The 21645-nt window shown below is 36.0% G+C and overlaps 1 protein-coding gene across 1 annotated transcript in view; it reads right to left on the bottom strand.

The window, feature by feature from the left end:
- The window catches only part of SKAP2 (src kinase associated phosphoprotein 2), a 110002-nt gene that overhangs the window by 6069 nt on the left and 82288 nt on the right, over positions 1-21645 (bottom strand). The window contains exons 10-11 of the mRNA XM_065752927.1: positions 10937-11005; positions 4903-5015 (exon numbers count right to left, since the gene is read on the bottom strand). Coding sequence (XP_065608999.1) covers positions 4903-5015; positions 10937-11005 — 182 coding nt within the window. The remainder of the gene's footprint in view (positions 1-4902; positions 5016-10936; positions 11006-21645) is intronic.

Here is a 21645-nt window from a genome sequence, read left to right as displayed (position 1 = left end):
GAAGCGTGTAAATTTAAGATTTTTCTCCCACGGCTTTTTAAGTAATAATAACTTACAGACTGAAGATCTGCAAACCATAAAACTGAGAAGCAAAAAGTATTTACAGCCTTGTTTGGGGTTAAATAGGTAGCCTCTTCTATCGATCTAAAGAAGTGTGGGAACCAGGGAGATCTTATTTTTTTTCTAAAGAATATCCTAGGGGGCAATTTTGCAAGATAATATTTTAAGACACCTCTAATTCATCCAGGAGATTGAAGCCAGCTAAAAAATTTCAGAACTTCCTTTGGTGTAATTGCTGAATGATACACTATCAACTAGGGAGCATTTTTGTCACAGAACAGCATTTTCTCTAAAAAGCAGAAAATGATAAATGTTTTAGATAACTGAATGAGACTTCTTCACAGGTAGTAGAGTTGTTTTAAGGCAGCAATAAAATAGTCGTCTTTAAGAATACAAGCCTCAGATTTACTATATGGTAGTGTTATTAGGTTTTATTTCCTGCAATGACATGAGACAAAACAGACATCAGCTGGGAAGTGTTCAATCAGAATAAGCAGACTGACTTCAGAACCAAAGCTGGCCCTGGTTGTTCTACCACATGACAAGATGCTAATATTTCTTCTGATCAGGTAGGTGGATGCTTATATATTATTGGTATGCAAGCCAACAGGACTAGAGTAATTTCGTGTTAGTTTGTCTTAATTAGTCTTCCACCGAAGGGCCTTCGCTATACTCTTTGCCATGTACCTAGTACACCTCACTTGCTAACGTAGACATAGGCAGTATGATCATGGAAAGTATGATCATCATTAAACGATGCCTCTCTGTATGGCCAGCCAGATAATGGCCTCACAAAAAAACTCACAATTTTACTATGCCTTTGATATATTTTAAATATATATATATTGAATAAATATACTTTATGACAATTATACACATAACATACAAAATGCTCATACTCATTATGAAACAGCTCTACTGTTAAGTTTTACCTTATTTTAGAAGCGAGCTATAGCGATTTCTTTCTTTTTTTTTTACTGAGAATAAAATAAAGGTTTTGTATTTTATGACTTAAACCTTTCAACAAACATTTGTTGTGTTGAAAGAACAAAAATCTCCCACACTGGGAGTATGCAACCGCTGACTGAAGGGTTAGCTATGTGCCAAGTTAGTACTCCACTTTCACGGAAAATTCTAGTGGAAAAGTTTAAGTCATAGAAAAGTTTAAGTCATAAATGACATGTCTATGAATCATAAATACCAGAGTGAGTAGAATTACATCACATATACATACCCACATAGTAATGGGGAAGGAATATTCTGGTTAGAGATAACAATTTCTAATTTTCAAGTATTATTTTTTACTTTAATGCAAATATAAATATAAATGTAGGGAAAAATAAATTAGGTTAAAAGTTAAGAAATGTCAGTAATTCTTTTGGAGCAGGTGCCTGATAATGTCTAAATAAATTTCCATTAGTGCTTGCATCTGGCTGATGAAACTATCAAGTTTCTGAACATGAAGTATGCATATAAAACGAACACATACTGCAACTGCTGCACTCAGGTGAACTGTGCATAGCAAACTTTAAAAAAAATATATGGCTACCAACATTCACAGTTGGCTTTGCTACTAGAAATTGATTTCCTGAATAAAAGCTCCAGAAGATTTATAAAAAGAATTGGTACATCATGGTTTGTTTTCCCATTTATCATGTGGGCTTGAAAGCGAAGGCAAGCCCATAAATGAGCAGGAATTAAGAGCAATCATCATCTCAGAAAATAAGCTGCCCAAGTATTGCATTTCTAATAGTCAGTGTTAACTAAGAAATCCTATTAACGAGTCCCTCCATCAGCAGAGCTATAAAATGTTTTCTATTGCATAGTGAAAGAGGGGTGTACAAATTTCTGAAAGCTCACATGATTCATAGTGTAAGTTATAAAAGTCACTTGAATATTCAGGAATAAATTAAAGAGATGAATGTACAGATACATTGATCTATTTATTTGAAAAGGCTGTGTTTTGTTTTGTTTTGATGTTCTAAATAAATCTAATAAGTACTACTGCAATAGTTCTGCTAATTCTGCTCAAATTAAAGACTTGACTTTTACCCTCAAAGGCAAAACGAAAACAAAAAAAGACAAAAATATGTATGTAGGTCAGAGTCCATAGGATTGCTTCCATACGAAAGGGACAACAAACACGAATGTCTAGATAATAGCCAAAATAGTTTTTTAAATACATCTTCTGAACAACTAATACTTACTTTTGTACAGTAATTACATTCATCATGCATAGGTATTTGTATTATACATGTACAAGCATGCAAATCACGCTCGTTACATTAACACTGACTTTTGATGCTCAATTTAAAGTAAATTATGAGGGATTTGTATTTGCATAATGTTTAGCTACTTTAGTAATTAAACACTGCCAAACCAAAATCTGTTTCTTTTAAGAGGCATTCACCTAAGTTACAACTTGCATGTAACATATTGCTCATCTAGCTTTATTTAAATGATATTAATGCCCATATTTTCAAAAATGGGTCACAATTATTTCAGTGGTAGTAAGGATTTCATGTACTGGAAAACAATAGTCACTGTTCCCCTGATTTCTCTAAAGTTATTTGAAAAACAGTTAAAAAAACAGTAAACTGTTTTGGCCTAAATACTACTGGGGGGAAAATATCTATACATATTGTATCACAATCCTCAGAACAAGCTTTATCATTTATATTTCACTGCAAAATAAAGAACTATTACATACTGTACAGATACACTCAGTAGTTTGTTAAAGCTTCACCCTTCCTACAATAATACTACTATACCTGTACTTACCTCCTTATCAGCAAAATGTGATTTCCCCAAGAATAATGTTCCTACCTGGCTGACAGATGATAGAAAGGCAATAAAGCCATGGCTAGGTTCAAGCTGAAGCTGAATTTATGTCACCATTTTGGATTTATTCGCATCGCCTCCTGTCAGTACATGCATCTCTCATTTTCCACCACTAGATGGTGTGAAAAAATAAAAAAATTGCCAAGGATTCCTGTCGACTGCCACAAAACCCTGCATTCACGTAGTGGATTAAGAAACATTTTTTGAAGCAAAGTCCTGACCCACTTCAGGATGGCTAGGCTCACTTTTCCTTTGGTCATATTTTCACTTAGCAGACAAAGAGCTTCTAAATGATCAGTCCTTGAAACTGAACCAAGCAGAAGGTTGAGATGGATAATTTTCTGGCACTTTCTCCTCCAAGGCCCTTAAATTCAGAGCTGACAGTAGAGCTGACCAACACTCATTTTTCTGAAAAAGCTGTAACAATCTTTAAGCGAAACATGGCTGAAATTTCTGGGCTCTATTTTGGAGCAGAAATCATTCCCAAACAGAAAGGCTCTATATATCTGGAGCAGCAGCAGGTCCGTTTCAAGGACTGATTACGTATTAATCAAGGCATGGCCACAAGACAGTTGATATACTGACGACAGCTTAAGCTACTGTTTTTCTATTCTGTTCCATTTTTTAAATTAAATTCCTCACTGTTTGGGGGTAGAAGCACCAAATGAGCTTTTCCACCTACAAGCTGAAGTTTAAGATTTTATTAATCCCTGAAACATACCAGAAAAGTACAATTCACAAAAGGCAAACGCATTTGTGGACTTTTTTTCTTTCTTTTTTTTTTTTTTTGGGGGGGGGGGGGAAGGGTTGAAGAGGGGAAGAAGAGGCAGGGCACAGACAGGAGTGTTGTTGTTTATTAGTACCATTCTTTGGTGCTACTTAACTATGAAAGCCTGTCCAATTGAAGACTGTTATCCTGCCCTTAGTAATGTAATTCAGTTATTAGTTTAAGTGACAATGAAATACCTCAAAAGACATACATCGTCACATTACAGTAGTAATATATCTTCTATATTTTTATATAGGACTATCTCCCTATAAATCTTAAATTTATTTAAACAGAAGCTGTACATTTATTATCCCTAAAACACTGCAGTTAAAAGTATCGTGGAAGATTTAAAGGAACTGAAACAAAACTGAAGAGTTCGAAACCAGCACAAACAGATGGCTTTAGCTTACATGCAGCTACTTGTGTATTACAATGTTTTTTGCATAAATTATACTCAACGGCAATTACATCTGAGATATGCATTTAAAGTTGAGTTTTTTAATGAAAAATGGGAAAGCTCAGCTTTTTTTTTTCTAGTATGTGTGGAAAAGAGGAATTTCCTTAAATAAAATTTTAGTTAGATGGACTTTAGGAGAGCTTTTTTGTTTGCTTTTTAGGGGAAAAATAAGAAATTAAGAAACCTGAACATAAAATAAAATTTTGTGTTTGTACTTATTATAATCACTTCAGATGAGAAGAATCTTATTTATCATTTGGCTAGCAAGTAAAGAGGAAGTAAATTAAGAATTGTCCAAATCTGACACACAAACAAATTCAGAATCTGAGCTGTCAGAACAATTGCAATATACATACAAAGATGAAAGCATCGTTAGGAAAAAAAAAAAAAAACAACACTCTAGCAAGATGCCCAAAAAGTCAGAGGTATAAAACAGGAAATGAAAAGCATAACATACAAGATAATTTAAAAATTCTACAAGGTTAACTTTTATGAGCAGAGAGCACATTGTCTCCCGTTAAATTAGTTAACAAATGGTAGCCAAGATTTAACAAGTAAATAAACATGCTTTTAAGTTAATTCCTGTTACATGGCTATGTTTTAAATGCGATTATAGTTCACTTGACAAATAATTAATTGCAGTGAATATCTGATTGCAAACAAAGGATCTGAAAGGGAGTGCCAATTTCCCCCCATAGAACTGTGGGAATGTGCCCTTCTGTGCTTCCCTGCTTCCCTCTTTTTACAACTGTTTAGCCTCAGTAGCATGCTGTACCTTGCTGAGAATGTAGATAACATCACCACGCTTAAATGTCAGCTCATCAGGTACATCTCCAGTGCAGTCCCACAGACCCTGATAGAAATTGGCATAATCGGTATTTTTGCCATCTGCAAAGAAAACGACATCTAATTACAAAGGATAAAGATTGAGGGACTAGTGCTGCTCTTTAAATCTTCAGATACTACAAAGCAATTAATTAGTGCACATTTCTTGATCCTCTTTGAAGAAACAGCTCCTTCATACCACAAAAGCAAGTGGAAAACAAGTTTAAGGTGCGAGCCATTCACAGGCAACAGTTGTATGACTTAAAGACATGTAGCTACAGGTTCTCAAAGCATTTTACAGCTGCACCTTAAAGCAGCCAGTTTTCCTCTACTCACACACTTCCAGCAAGCCACAGTTCTATCTCATCTTGAAACTGATAAAAATGCTGGGGTATAATTAATAACTATCTGCAAAAGGAAGCCAAAGCAAGTATTCTGTGATATGCTACCCCTCCCAGTCCTGTTCCAACAAAACTAAATAACTTCACTGAGAACCTTTTGGATAATCTTGGATTGTTCTTTCTGAAATATTGGAGAACTTTAAGACTGTTGCTGAAGCTGCATTTTAAAAATATTTGTGTCAGCTCCAGTTTAGGACATTAGGCTCTGGCTAAACATGCAACTACACTACAGTCATAAACTCATCCTTCTAACAGCATAAGCACAATGGATGTGCTGTGTTCAAGCTGCCATACAGACCATTAACTGATTGATTATTTAGCACTCTTTGCTCTGTAATATGGCAATAACACAGTAATAAATGCTTTGTCATACACTTACAATACAGAGTACATCTATTGAAACACAGCACTTACACACGGTAAAATACACAGGGAGCTTCTGTTACGCTGCAAACTATTTCCTGTTTTTAATTCCATGAGAATCGAGTGCGATGAGTTAATGCAAAAAGAATGTAAGCAATACCACTAAGATGACCAGTTACATTATGTATACACTAACCAGACAGAATGTATATGTACTAATAATTTACATCACTGGAAAGCTATCTTCTAATTCTGATAACATAAATATCACTGAACTGGCTGGATCAAGGCTGTCATCTTAGTTTTGTTATATGATCCTGGAACAGCAGGCTTGCTGGTTATTTCAACATATACCAGTTACATTTGCATGTCGTTAGCACTCTACACCATTATTTATAGTTCACAATTTAATCATGATTGGTTCACTTTATTACTGAATAAAATCCCTCTAAAATATCAAGTAACAAGTGAGATGAAGTGTCACACTAAGTGAAATATAGCAGCATTCAACTTGTGTTTTTCCCCATTTTGACAAATACTTTGATTTTAATTGTAATACTCTTCACATAAGCCAGAAAAGCTTGTTTTCTATTTATCCAATTCAGTATGTCTTCTGTGGTGTCTTGTTTTAATGACAGTTCTGTCATAAGGCTAAACATTCACAGCTTTGATTTTAAAGCTGCTGTGCAAGGTATCCACCATTTAATTGTCCATAAACTGGTGATTAGCAGCTGCCATTTCCCAGATAGCACTAGAGGGCGTTCTGACTATCAGTGCACAAATTCTTCTGCCATCACATCAAAGGCACCAATATATACATATAATAAAAGCTACCAACTATGCAGAAACAAGAAATTTAATTACTGTAAAATACACAGAATAATATAAAGACAGAATCAGTATGAAGCGTTGCACTTCCAAATTTCAGCCCTTCCTATTTGTCAATTTATTATTCACCAATTTAGGATCAGACAATTAAAAATAGTAACAATGATTATCACCAAATCAATCTGGAATAAATACTGAATCTGAATATCTCCCCAGAACTTTGATTCAGCATCGACACAGTTCCCAGCTCTATCTCAGAACAGATAATGCAAGCCCATGTGAGAAAATAATAAAAAAATAAATAAAGTAGCTGCTTTGGTATATTCCATCCTTTCAAACGTTTCAACAGTTGTCTTACTGATCTGAGTTTAAAATACATTAATCAGTACTTCTTCAGAGTTGAACTAAAATGAATCATGATTTTTCACACTGATCTTTATCACTCTGAGGTCTCTTCTCACCTTCTACATGCCTGAAGTAAAAGCAGATAACACACTAATGGGAATCACAAGGAGAATACCAGCAACAGAATAGATTTCACAGTGAGCAAAGTACATCTCTCCCTACATATTCGTTAAGGGAATTTCATTAAGCCTTAAAGAAAGAAAGCAACTCAACTAATAAGACGGCAACACTGGAAAAAATGTGTTTTACAATAAGCTGATTGAGACTCTGAAGATGCTGCCCAAAGACAAACCACAGCTCTGTGCCTTCAATGTGAAATCAAATTATGACAGAGATTTGCTAACATCAGAAATGCACATCTCTCTGAATAAAAATATATAATGGAGCAATTGGTATATGCCAGGAGCACAGAAAAGAAATAAAGGAGAGGGAGTGCCAGTGTGAGTTTGTGAACAACTACGCTGGTCTTCAAACAAGTGTTAATTCACAACTGGAAATGCCTTCTAACCAGCACAGGTTACACAGGCATAAACATGAAGTGTAAATATAACTTCAGAGACTGTATGTCTAAAGGATGTAACACTTCATAAAACGATTCACAGTGCTTCACAAACTCAGAGGCACAACAACAATAAAAAGCTGCAAAACCTTCAGTGAGACAGAAGTCCGTACTTTCTTGCTTCAGTCTCTTTTAGTTAGAGAGGATCCTAGCAAATTTCATTTGATTGTGTCTGAAGAACAGATAAAATAAAACCACAGAACTTGAGTGAAAAAAATTGATATTTATACAGTAATTAAATTATGTAGACCTTCATAAACACAGGCGTACATGAAAGCAGCCAGTAGATTTAGCATCAAGAACATAAGTGCCAATTGTAGTTCAAATTCAGAAAGTCCTGACTTGCTGGAATTACTGTCATAATTACATTCTATTCTTATGCACTTTAAATGGCTTGTGCTAAGTGCTAAATGAAAGTCTGTAACATATGGAAGGCACGGCCAGATAGGCTATAAATGTGAAAAATATATAAAAAATAGAAAATATTATTATTATTTTAATTTTTAAAGAGGGTATGAGGCATTTAGTTTTACCTACTCATTGCTTTTCATATTAGCAATTAGAAAAAGAAATGGTTGAGCAGGAATTTGGATAAGTTGTTTCACAAGGAAATGGCTTTTTTCATTCCAGGACAGTTATCTGAACAAACAACTATCCAACAGTTTCCAAAATTCTTCTACAAAGAATTCCTCAGAGTTTTCTTCTGTTATCTCCATTTTTCTCGAATAACAGTAATAGGAACAACAGATATTTTTGTCCAATGTAGTGAAGAAAACACTTAAGAGTTTATTTGACAGACCAAGCAGCAACAGCTGCCCACCTTTCTGATGGTTGGCTCAGACTGCTTATTTGACTGAAAAATACTGGCATCTAACATTATATTCTCGAAGAGAGAAAGGTGAAGAGTTCTGGTAAAAATCTGAAATGTATATCTCTCAAGTATGGGCTTTGGATGTCGCAAACTGCTTAAAAATGCCAACAGATTGCTCAAGGGAAAACAGAACTCCGAGTATCCTAACAGCCTCAATAGACAGAAAAAGAACAAAACCTGGTACAACACACCAGGAGTACATATTTCACAAGGTTTTAAGTGTGCTCACTCACTGCAGCCTAAGCCAATTTAACTGCAGGCTGACCCTTTCCTACCCCCTCCCCCATGCCAATTTTGGCACTCGCCATTTCTGAGCACAGAGTTGGCAGAAAAACTACACTGACCAAAACAAAACCTGGAATTACAGCCTAAGCATAGAAATGCACTACTGAAAACATTAGAATAAATGTTTTAAAATAAAACAGCTGTGCCTGACTTTCACTTCCATTTTACCAGTGATGGCATCCAAATTAACAAACTATACTAGAATAGTAGCTTTGAGCTACCCAGTCCACATTAGCTATTTTCACATCACCTATTTACCTTGCTTGTGAATGAAGGAACAAATTCGTCTGCTTTGATTTCACTCAACCACCTGTGTAGTCCAACCTGTTCAGCATAACCTTTCTTATTTTCCTTCTTATATTCCTTCTATACCCTTCTCCTGCTCCTTAGTTTCCCCAAATTGAAGGTACTCACCTTGAGGCAGCACAGACTAGAAATTACAGAGATCTTTTTCTCTCACCTGCCTGAGCTCACAGACAATTTGCAAAAGATTTTCTGTGAAATTCAGGCTCAATAAAGATAGGTAATAGATAAAATGTGAGAATGTATTGTTGTTAGAATGGAAAAATATAAAATAATCTTGAATATAGTTAGATATTTCCGTGTTGCCAATCTTACTTATGTCAACTCAGCCCTGAAAGTCCAACTGCTTTCCAGCGCTATTGGTTGAACTAAGTAAGACCAGAAAATTATTGCTTGAAATTAATTTGATATCTGGGAAGATCTGTCCAGGTATTTTCCAAGACATTGCACAAATAGTAACAAGACAGACAAGGCTCACTGAAACTTTTAAGAAGTGAATGCGCTAAGGTTTTTGTTTCTTAAAAGAATCATCACTTAAAACTTCAAGATGATCTATTAGTGAAAAAATGCTGCTGTCAAGTTTATAATTGGATTGACCCCATGCTCTACTATGAAAAAGCACTTTTATAATTACAGTAATGTCTAAAAGAGTATTAAATGCTAAAGCTGTAATGAGTCGTGTTGTCTTACACATGTTTTTAGCAGAGCACAATGTTAAGAGCATCTGATCACTTGGCTTTTGCTTCCTTTCCAAGAAAAGCAACCCCAAACTCTTTTGCAGCAACCTGTTCCTGCTTTCCTGTATGGGTCAGGAAATCAGGCCTCCATTTCCTCTCCACACGTTGCAACAGGAAGAGCACTGTAGAGCTCCTTCCTAAAGGAACTCTTTTTGTCCACCCTTTCCTTGACAGCCCTGAAAGAATGATGTGCATTTTGAACGATGGGGGAAGGTGAACCAGATTGCACGACAATGCAGGTCACAGTTACAATGGAGCAGATCTCAAAAAGGTGTAAGGTCTGATAAGAAGCAACTCTTCTCTACTTGCTATGTCAAATCACCAGTAGTTTATCTAAAGGTCTGTGCCCTTGAAGCACATATATATCTTGTTTTTAAGCATAACCGGAAATACATTTCTGTCAAGAAAAGTTGTCTGACCACGGGACTTTACATGGTGTATGCAGTTATTTTTCCAGTCCCAGAGATAATTAGCACAAGGGCAGTTTGCCAAGCTAAAGCTGAGAGAATATCCTTCACAGCCTTCCTGGGCATTGGTGTCCTTTTCCAATTTTTATGCTGCTGTCACTGGACTCTGGCATTTCTTACCCAATTCATTTGCTTTCTGTGGTAATCATATGCAATGAAGATATGCATGGCCAACATTTAAACAGGCTGCAGATCAATTAGTGGTCTTAAGTTTATCTGATTTTTATCAAAGAAGACAGAGCTTTGGGTCGATTGTCAGAGCCTGTGTCAAGTTGACCTTTTCAGAGATGTCTACATTGCCAGTCCCTTGGGCAACTTGTTGTCCCCTGTTAGTCTCTGAATGGCAGAAGTCTGTTCTGCTCAAGCACAAAGTATACACAGATGTCTATATTACATTCTTATAGGTTTGACAGCAACTGCATGTTGTATCTATAAACTGTCCTTTAGCTGTGACACTTCCTCAATGATGATAAGCTAATTTATGCAACTAAATCTCCTTTGTGCAGAAATGAAAGCTAATTGAGTCATTACAAAGTAATTCAGGAAGGAATACCTTGTATAAATTGGCTTACTTTATAAATCCTTCTCAAGTGGTTTTCATGCATCCTAAGTGGTGCTAAGCAGTTTTGCTGCCATCAAACACCCAGGTGAAAAAGACAGCTTAGAAGAGCTATAAAAACATTATTTTAAAACTACAAAGGAAGATAAAAGAAAATAAAGATAAAAAAGAAAGTACACACACAAAATAAGGAAGATTTAAATTACCTGAAGCAGTGGCTACTTTCTCCTGGCTCCATTTTCTTGGCATTCTGGTCTTTGGAGGAGCATTTTCTTCTGCAAAACACAATTGCCGATGAAACTGAAGGGACACCTCAGCTGACAAGAATTACAGCCCTCGTTAGCCTGAAAGCCACACTCTGCATTTCCAGATCATAAGCCCTGTTTACTGTTTTGCACTTATACAGCAGTTGGAGTGTTGTTATTTCTGTGGTTCCCCCCACCCATCCAAATATTCCAAAAGTTTTCTTTCAAAATCTCAATTGTGAACACGCTTCCCTTCTCACTCTGCTCTGAAAACAGTAATCCAGTTCTGTTGTTTCTATGCCATTCAAGACAACTAGAATGAGAGTCCTATTCTGTTTTATGATATATATACATGCACACATGCCTTGCCAGGATAACGAGAAGGAAACTGAGGAGTGAAAAAGTATACCAGCCCACATAAATTAGTCAGTACTACACAAAAGTATGCAGAGAAGAAAAGAGGACATTTTCAGCACCGTCAGACAGGCACACACACTAGCTAGGCACCTGCACGATGGGAATACAGACACCACAGATGCCATGCATTCAGTGCTCTGCCTACTGCAGCTGACCATGGTTTTAAGCAAACCAGACTGCAAGTTACTTATTTCAAGATTAAGAGACAAGAAAAGAAGAAGCCTGGTAGTGATCTGCACTAAAATATGTTTTCTGGCTAGCAAGATTGGAACACTCTATGAAATTCCCAGAGGCAATTTCTTAAGATGCACTCCATCCTCATCCTACATAGATGGGGAATTATTTCATCCCCACACACTCACACAAGGAAATCCACACTCCTCTCAGCACAGGGTTGTACAACCTGCTCTGCACAACTCACAGTCAACGGTTTGTCAATGAGGCAAAACAGGTAACAAACCATGAGGTCTTATTAAGTTCTATTATTTCTTCAGAGTCATAAGAAAGTAAAAACACATTTATCTTGGCCCTTATAGTATACCAAAAGCTGCAGAATGAATGAGGAAATAATGTACCAATAAATCCACTTCTCAAACAAGAATTGAATTTTTAATATGTTAGGATTACTAGATATAGCAACTCATCACATACTGGTATTCATGCCTCTTTTTAGGACATATATGTCAGCGATTTATTTTGATAGTTTATTAATGACAGACAACAGATACAGAACTCACAACTTTAGAAGTATTCCTCATTGTAAAACTTCTGTGTAATTTGACTTTCTACTTTGAAAAGAGTGAATTTTATATCAACACTTCAAAAGATTGCTAGCCTTGTAAAATTTAATCTACCCGCAAGACTATTGGTGCAAACATTAAAGCAGATGTTTAAAGCACAAGAGTAGACCTGTTGAAATAAGTATGCATAATTGTTTGCTAACTTACATACGCACGTCCACAAATATGACAGTTACATCATGAGATTCAAAGAGCTTTGAACTTCTGCCCTGCTAAGCCACTGAGAGTTTTTGCTGTCTGACTCTTTACTAGCTAAAAGTCTGGTTTCAATGCATATAAACTATTCTTTGAGCCAAACAAGAAGAAAAAACAAAACCAACACAATAGAAGAGGGAAAATCTAAAGCTGCAGTATAACACAAAACACTCCAAACTATTTACTGCATTTAAATTATTCCTTCACTTGGCACACCACTTGTGGCACATTTCCAAGTACATTCATTTGTTTGTTTTAAGCACTTAGAATTGGAGTACAAATGACACAAACACATCCCTACAAGCTGTCCAGAGCACTAGGAGGCACTGTCATTCTATGGCTTCCATACCACAATTATACCACCCACAGGACTATTATCCCACTGCCAGTCACATTTTCTAGGATACTCCCTAATATAAGATGAGTCAAGTAGACCTTTAAAATAATCTGGTACAGTATTTTTCTTCTTCACACCATCAATGCCGTTAAAGTAAGATAATGTTCTTCTCTATCTTCTCACTATGTCAAAATGAGAGCAACCAACACTAATCAAACTAGAACTCTCCCAGAGCTGTAGATCTGAAGAGTAAACATCTGGCCCTTCAGATACAGATTACATTTCACAGTCAGAGACCCTAATGGCAAACAACCCCCAAAAGTTTTGTACTGACAGTGAAATAAGGAATTCACGATATTTATTATTTTTTTCCAGTTAGTCCCTGAAAGATGCTTAAAATAATTTACTTATTTTGAATCTGAAGAAAGAACAGAAAAATAAATACCCAATCATAGATGATTCTATCATCCACACAATTTTAAAATGGAACAGTAAATACTACACTAGCTGAGTTTTTGACATTAAGCCATTGATTTTTCTTCCAATTCCTTTTTCTTAAAGGAAAAAAAAAATCAAGACTACTTGAGCATAAAATGCATTGGAACTTGGCTCAAGCAATGCATTCCTTCAATGGAATGTGGTATCTCCATAATAAATATGCATAAACTTAACAGTTTCCTCTACCAACACACCTCTTAACCATTTTCAAATAATACACACCAAATTACAACATTATTAAATGGTATTCTACTGTTTTTTAATCTCCAAGACAGACATTGCCCTTGCATAGCTTTAGTTTATACCTGGGATAATTCCAGTTTGTGGGTTAATATATCCTATTCAACACTTTAATAACAGTAAACAAAAACAGCTCAGCTATGCAGCAATATCTTCCAAACCACACAGATGGTTATAAGGTTTTCATTGTGCGGTTTCCATAGCAATCATATTGCAAATCTGGAAGCTTCTTGCAAATAAGCAGCTTGTATTTACATGCCTCTCGGCTGCAGCATGGAACCCTACAACATGTGAAGTTGTTATTCCAATCACATATTGTTATAAACATCACTGGAAGATGTTTTGATCGGTTAAGATAAAAACTACTGCAGTGAACTAATTTTTCATCTCTTTCATAATGATAAAAGCAATCATACGCTTGTAATGCACATTAATATGTCTTCATTTGAAAGCTCACTGTGGTGTCAAAAGGTTATAAGCACATAAACTGGTCTTATAAGACAAACCCCCACAAAAACACCTGTTTTATTAAATAATCAATTTTAAAAACCATGGTGCCTTTACTATCGTGTTCAGTGGGGACAGCAGACAAGTGCATGCAAATACAAAGGTGTGTACATGAAGAATTCTGCTGACACAGAACATAATGGCTCCATACTGCTTTGCTTAAGTAAAAGATAAAACAGTTTATTAACATGAAGAGTATTACCCCTCCACACTGCTTTTTCCCTACCAAATAGTGACTCTGTACAGAAGTAAACAAGAGCTTTTAAACATGGATAAATGCTTATTATGGGAAACAGCTGAGACCTTTTCTCTCTCTGATTTATTATTTCATGAATTGACCTAACCCCATAACAGATGGATTATTTTCCTAATAAGGAACATAAATCAATTCAGCTATGTAAATCTGAAAAACAGCAAGAACTGGCTTCTTACAAACAAGATTATTGGCAAAAAAAAAAAAAAAAAAAAACATTTAAGTAATTCTGAAGAAGGAGCAATAAACACAAAAGTTAAGTACATAAAATCTTTTTTATAATTTGGCCAAACTGACATCTTCTGCCAGCATTAGTATTGAGGGCTAGAAACCATTTGGGGTCAAAGGAATAACAACTAACACCCTGTTCTGTGTAGGGCCAGCACACTGCCTCACTTGAGCAGCTCAGGGCACAGCACTCCCCAGCTCTGGGAGAAAGGGGCCTCCACAATACTTTCATTATATACACAACCATATATGTCTATACACTTCAGCCAAATTCTCAGTGGCTGTTAGCCTAAGCAGCTTGATATCTAGAGATCACCCATAAGCTACAAGACTAGGCTTATTTGCTTTGGTGTGTATAGTAGCATGGACTTTCCTTCCTGTCATCTTTTAGACTCCAGATTCACCCACTCTGTAGCAAGAAATCTCTAAACTCAAGTTGCAGAACTGTTGTTCTGGTAATCCTACCATATTGCCACAGATCCACCTCTTCATGGATGTGGCAGAATCATACTATCCCAGGTTGGAAGGTACCCACAAGGATCATGGAGTCCAACTCCTGGCTCCTCACAGCATCATCCAAAATTCAAACCATATTTCTGAGAGCACTGTCCAAATGTTCCTTGATCTCCATCAGCTCAGTGCCACGACCACTGTCCCGGGCAGCCTTTTATAAACTAACCACGATCTGGTGAAGAACCCTTTCCTAACACCCAAACTGTCCCTCCCCTGACCCTACTTTATGCCATTCCTAGGGTTCAGTTGCTGTCACCAGAGAGAAAATTACTGAATGATTTATACACAACTTGTTACCATTTTACCCTGTAGCCTGCTTCATCCCTAGTGCACTCTGTAAACAAAAGCAATAGCTTGAGAAAGGCTGCTGAAGGTGATACTGAGCAGCCACAGCGTGAGGTCTTGGGTGCAGCAGGTACAGGGAAAACAGATACCTCGTTAAGGCTTCAGCTGACTACACTGAGGCAGTTAGTTTGGGGATGAAAATGCCTCCAGGAGGGTGACATAAGTGGAAAAGAAGCTGGTTGCTGTTTAGAGAAGAGATTATAAATCCAAGAATTTCTTATCTTATTTCTTATTTCTTTACAAGAGAAGAGACGACAATTCTTACTTCAACCCTGCTTCTTTGAGTCAGCTAGTTACCACTCATTGGCTCACAGAGAGTAGCTCCAAGCTGGACTTAAAGGCTGATTTCTGTAACAAAACAGCAAAGACAATGACAGAAATGGGCCACACAGACACAAACTAACCACAGGGATTGTAGAGGTGATGTTAAAGTATGAGCAAAGTGTAATTTGCATCTGAGGAAATGGTCACCACTGGGATCAGAAATATGAAAGGATCTAGCCAATACAGAATTGTACAGAAACAGAATATGGAAAGATATTGTTTATAATCTATTGATTATGTTATGAATAACATAAAATATATTCTAAATAAAAATATGATGTGTATGAAGATGCTTTGCCTTCAGTAGAGGACAAAATGGATGCCAATTCCCAGGCCCAGTTCCTTCTGTTCTGTGACCAATTCCAGCATGGAGGCAGAAGGTTTCATTCAGATATACTAACAGCTAAATTGGACGGTGCTCCAATTGATTTTCTGTGTAAGCTTTAATCAGTTCTTTGAGAATAACTATATAACAAATTAGCAAGGTTGACTGTATGCACTGCTCCTATTGTCCTACCAGCAGACAACGTACTGACTCCCCTAAAGTCCTTGAATTAATGCCACTGACTGTACAAAGTGAAATTAGAATTATGAAATAGTTTGGGATAGAAGGGACCCCTGTAAATTGCTTAATCTAACACTCCGCTCCAGCTCTGAAATCTGAATCAAGTTTCTAGGAAACATTTGGCTTTTTTTGGTATTCCACTCCTATAATCTAAGCTATTCAGCAGTTTGACGTCTCATGTATGATATAGCTGAAGCTAAAGACTCCATAGAACAGGATTAGCTCATGACTTCATTTTATCAAGGTCTTGCTAAGACTCCAGATGTAAGATTTCCTGAATTTCTTGAGAAACCCTGCTTCTTTTTTTTTTTTCCAGCTGTGTTTTTTGTATCTTGAAAAGGTGTTTTTATAAATCACCACTTCTCACAATTGTGTAAGCAATCTGAAAACAGCTATCTCAGCTAAAGGTGAAGCACTGCCCCCTATTGAGAAAGACCTTGGAAAGCTAACTCACGGTTCTTAAAAGATGAGCAGATTTTGTAATAAATTAATTCAGGATTGATGCTAGATTAAAAACAAAGACAAAGAAACATTCTCTTTTTCTTCTTAGATCTAGAGGAGGGAGAACTAGCCATTTGTAAATGTAGGGTTAAAGATGGAGAAAAAAAAATAATAGCTAGCCTGACAGGATTAGGAGGAATAGAAATATGTAAAACTTCAACTACATCAACAGTAACCATGGGAGAAGAGCAGGTGGAAGGAGGCAGGAAAAGCAGGAGTATGTAGTAGACCATCTGGAATGCCTAATTCTAGGATTCTAAAATTTCTTTGACAAAATGATCTAATTATTATTAATAAAATTCAATACAAATATGCCAAAGTGCAATGTGCACTGCATAGAAATAAGGGATGAATTTTGCAGTGACCTTTTTATTTTCTCATGAAGGAAGACCTGATAATAGTCATTCTTCTCAAGAGAAAAGATAAAGGTCATCACAAGCAAGTTCAATTGTGGATATATACACAATAATTATAATGAAGAATAAAAGAAATTACAGAGAATCACTTCCAGAAAGTCATTAATTTTTTCCTGCATTTGTATTCACAGCTAATAAGCATTAAAATTAATTATTTCAGGAATTTATTTTCAGAAATCAAATATCTTAGTATCGTCTGATTCTGTACGCTGAGTGAAGTGGTCTCAATAAGTTAAACTCAGAAAACAAACAAACAAAAAAAAACCAGATGGACCATCAAACAAGGTTTCATAAGGAACTTCAGAACCTACCTCCCCTCAAAGTCCTCAAGTTTGATTAGCACTTTTCAAAATGTCACCTGTATTTTCTGATCAATAGACTAGATAACATCCATGCTCGAGCAGAAGGATCTTTGAAGAGTTTAAGTTAGCTTCCAATAAAAGCACAGTTTTGGCTCCACTTCTAAAAATGTTCCAAAATCCTCAAACTTGGCCTGTAAAATCCAGGCAAGAGGCGTCTTATCTAAATCCATACTTAAACATTTAAGGAAGGAATAAAATATGTTAGTACACCTCTCTTAATAAGCCTTAACTTCTGATGTTTCTGTACGTTCTTCATATTATTTAGCTAATTAACAAAAAATACTCCCTCTCCTGCCCTCCTCTCCTTCAAATAAAAAAATAGTTGCAATTACTGGACCGAATGTGAATTTGTACCCCAAAGGGGCAAAACAATGTAGCTGAAGCTGATTCCAGTTGTATTGTAGGTTCACAGGAATTTGCACTAGAAACTGCTTTCCTAAATACATGTGCATGCACATAAGTCTGTTTTTATATATAAGCATTGTAAAGATTTATGTGAATTCACTGTAACTAAATTGGTTTGTTCTCCTAACCCATAATAGCACTTAGTAATGTAAATAATTTAAGTGTTCATTGTGACATTTTATAAACTTTTATTAATAAAATGTTTTGCTAAACTAAATGTGGTAGCTATTAAAATCTACATAGAAAACATAAATAGTTCCCTATATAAATACATCTACTAATCAAATATTCAATAAACTAATCTATACATTATAACTTTGTACTACAGTGTTATTTGACAACCATGTACAGGAGTTAACAGTTCTCAGGTCTAAATTTATCTGCTACAGAGAAAGAAGTCTTTATATGTCAAGTAAAGTTTCCCATACTCACTGATCAGCAGCAAGATTTAAATTTAAAAGTCATTTCTGAAAATTACATATCTCTAATTGTGACAAATGTGACTTGACATAATATTTACATATACAGAATCATAAAGAAAGCATCTTATTTAAATCACATTATATCCTTTAATAATCTGCAGGGTTAAAGTTTTCACATTTATAGCCTGATTCCAGAAATGACTTTACTCCGAAAGGCGCAGAAGACAAGGCATTTCAGCCTCATTTGCTTTAGTGAGAGGAAACACAATACAGTTGTTGGCACGTTTCCACAAGAAAAGTCTGGCTCCCAGATGCTTCTCTAGTGACTCCTTTAAAATGTTCTACCATGACATTTTTGTATTCTCTGTGTTGATCATTAAATGCACATTGACAAAAAAAAAAAAAAAAATACAACCAGCCTTCACTCTTTGGGTATTTCCATGAGAAGTAATACACCCACATCACTGCCTCTTTTCACTGTTCATGGCACGTGACACTAAATTCAGTTATGACAACTACGTTAAATTTTTTCACTAGCTTAAATGATGAAATAAAGTAACCGTGAAACATGTTTGCTATGATTCACTAGTGAATAAAAATCAGAATAAGTCAGAAATAAGCTGAAAAATTATAACTGCTACACAGACTGCTTAAATATAGAGTATTTAGGAGTAACAACTACACATTCATTTCTACACGTTAACAAATACAGTCTCCTTCCCCTCCTCTCATACACTAGGATCAGAGGGGGATTGCAGCTTTGGATGCCTGATGTCACCAGCTCTACATGCACCTCTGAGAGACGAGGGAGGACAGCAGGGATCTGAAAACAGTTCATAAACAGGAGATGACAAGTGCTCCCCAGCAGCTCACCACTTCACTGTGGGATTGGCATGCAGCTAGTTCTCAGAAAAACCAGTGCCTGTAGAGTCCCACATTAGTTGAGTTCTCTTGTAATCCAGTACTTTGGATTCTCCATGCCTCATGCCAGAGACACAACATAGTCCCAAGATGTAGCATACAAGCAGCCATTTCCTAAGCCCCAGCTAGGTGATTTAATCCAGAATCTGGTCTCACAATCTTTATGGAAACGATAACAAAATCATATCCATCTTTAAATGTTGTTTACTGAATTATCTGAAAACACTGCTCAAAATTTAGTAATGGAAACACCTTTCTCCTTCAAAAATAAATCTGAGTCAGGTATGAAAGTAGATTCAATTAATGTACATTGTGAAAATTGAAGGGTAGATACTCTTGATTTGCATTAGAGGCTTCTCTGTAGACAATAGCTTTGTCTTGACAGTAAGATTTCCTCTTTTTATTTCCCAGTTTTACTTACTGTTGCCTTCAGTTTTCAAGGACAGAATTGTTACAGCCTGGCCACAAACCACAAGGAGAAGCACTTGATATCTTTATCCTTAAAGATATCAAAAGTTCCCAAGCTCTTAAACTTGCTCTCATTAGAACAAAAAAACTTCTTATACAGAGAAGATTAAGATTTCTTAGGAAAAAGAAGACTGCAAAAAAAGGACTGAAACAAAACATCCCCTGAGCCAAATGCTATGTTCTTCCTATTTTGCTCTCTAGTCCAAATTTCACTGATTTTCAACAGGTTCTCTCCAACCTCTTCTGGCTTATTAAGACAATGATATTTCCTTCAGTGCTGAAGCTCACTTGTATGTCTGCACCCTGCCACGTCTGGACCTTCCCTCTCCCTATGCTAGGGCACAGAAGACTGTTGCATCTTGCCCTCCCGACCTGGTTGACCCTGCTGACCACGTTCCTTTCCCAGAAGCAGCCAACCTGCTCCTTTGAAAGACAAGGAACCAGTCCGGAGAGTAGCAGCCAAGAAAGGCAAAGCGACCTTTCTTATAGAATCATGTTGTTTTCCTCGTCTATGTACAAGCTAAACATGACGGCCATTACAAATGCAGTACACTAACATACAAGCAAAACAGGCATACTTGCATTACAGACAGCAAAATTCATGAAGCTCTGGTTAATTAGCAGTATTTTCTTTGTCTAATTTCTCTATCTTGAGGAGAGTGGGTAGCAGATAAAAAGTATACTGAGACCAAAAAAAATAGAGAGAGGGATTTATGCCATAGAAAGGCTTAAGAATTCAAATCAGAGAATTGTATCTACAAGTAACAGAATGATTAAGTCAGCCTTTAAAGCCCACCTTGCTGGGTCTTATTTTAGAATCCAGTTGTATAAATTATGGTTCTTTAATAGCTACCTCGTGGAAACCAGAAAAGTTGAGAAGCACTAGCCTGAGGCACTGTATAACCTCTGGTTGCTCTTGTTTCTCAAAAGACTCTGCCTAATGGTTTTAATAGCCTGATACGCAGTCATTCATCACAAATTCAAAAAGTAAAGGTTCCTTGATCTATCTATATAGCATTCATCACAGTTATACTAAGCAGTAGAGCAAGCCTAAATTTTCTGTTTTCATAAAAATACATAATACAATTGACATTTTACTTTGAACTTGCTAAACTACAGCAATTCCTCAAATTTATGGTTAATAAACTATCTCACATACCAAGACATTTCTTCTGAAGGTTCTGCATTAGAATTATTTCACTGCGGCTTAATTAGATAAAGCCAATGCCACCAAAGAAAGAACTTCAGTCCATAACCCATTGAAGACATGCATGCATAAACAAAGCTTTGCTCACATCTAACATGAACACAACTGTCAGAAACACAGTCCGCATCAAAAAAGCTATGATACAAGTAAAATTACTTTGTGTGGTTTTCCCTCCCCAGGATGACAAGCTATACTGAGACAGAATTCTATCTTTCAATAACAAACAACTTCTGTCACATATTGTTCACATCAGATAGGTTTCACAGATCAATAGTGTCAAAAGTTGTTTAGCACTGGAGCAGAGAAAACAATGTAAAAATGATTGATTGGTACTTGCAATCAAATAATCTTATTTCAATAAGTAAATTTCTTTCAATTAGATGTGTACTAATCAGTTTTTGAAAGACTTCTTTAAACACAGAATTGTGTGATTAAGAATACTACCTTTTCAGACATTATTAAGATGCCTTCTAGTTTTAAGCAAACAAGCTTCAAAATGACAACAGACAATGAATATTCAACAATCCATTTCTAGATTTTTTGTGGGTTTTTATTTTATCATTATTATTTTTATTATTATTATTGTCTGATTGGGTACTTTTCTGTTTGCTTTTGTTTTGTTTTTTTCATTCTGAAATACATAAATAAAATTTAGCCTTTGAGAACCTGAGACTTTGATACACACAGCCTTTCTACCATGAATTCCCTTAACTTACTGTTACAATGGATCACAACTCAGGTAGGAT

The sequence above is a fragment of the Cyrtonyx montezumae genome, unplaced genomic scaffold, assembly GCF_038088225.1.
Source record: "Cyrtonyx montezumae isolate F1298 unplaced genomic scaffold, pur_monq_1.0 scaffold_8, whole genome shotgun sequence".
Taxonomy (NCBI): Eukaryota; Metazoa; Chordata; class Aves; order Galliformes; family Odontophoridae; genus Cyrtonyx; species Cyrtonyx montezumae.
The sequence above is the reverse complement of the archived record's forward strand: the minus strand, read 5'-3'. Positions and strand labels throughout refer to the sequence as shown.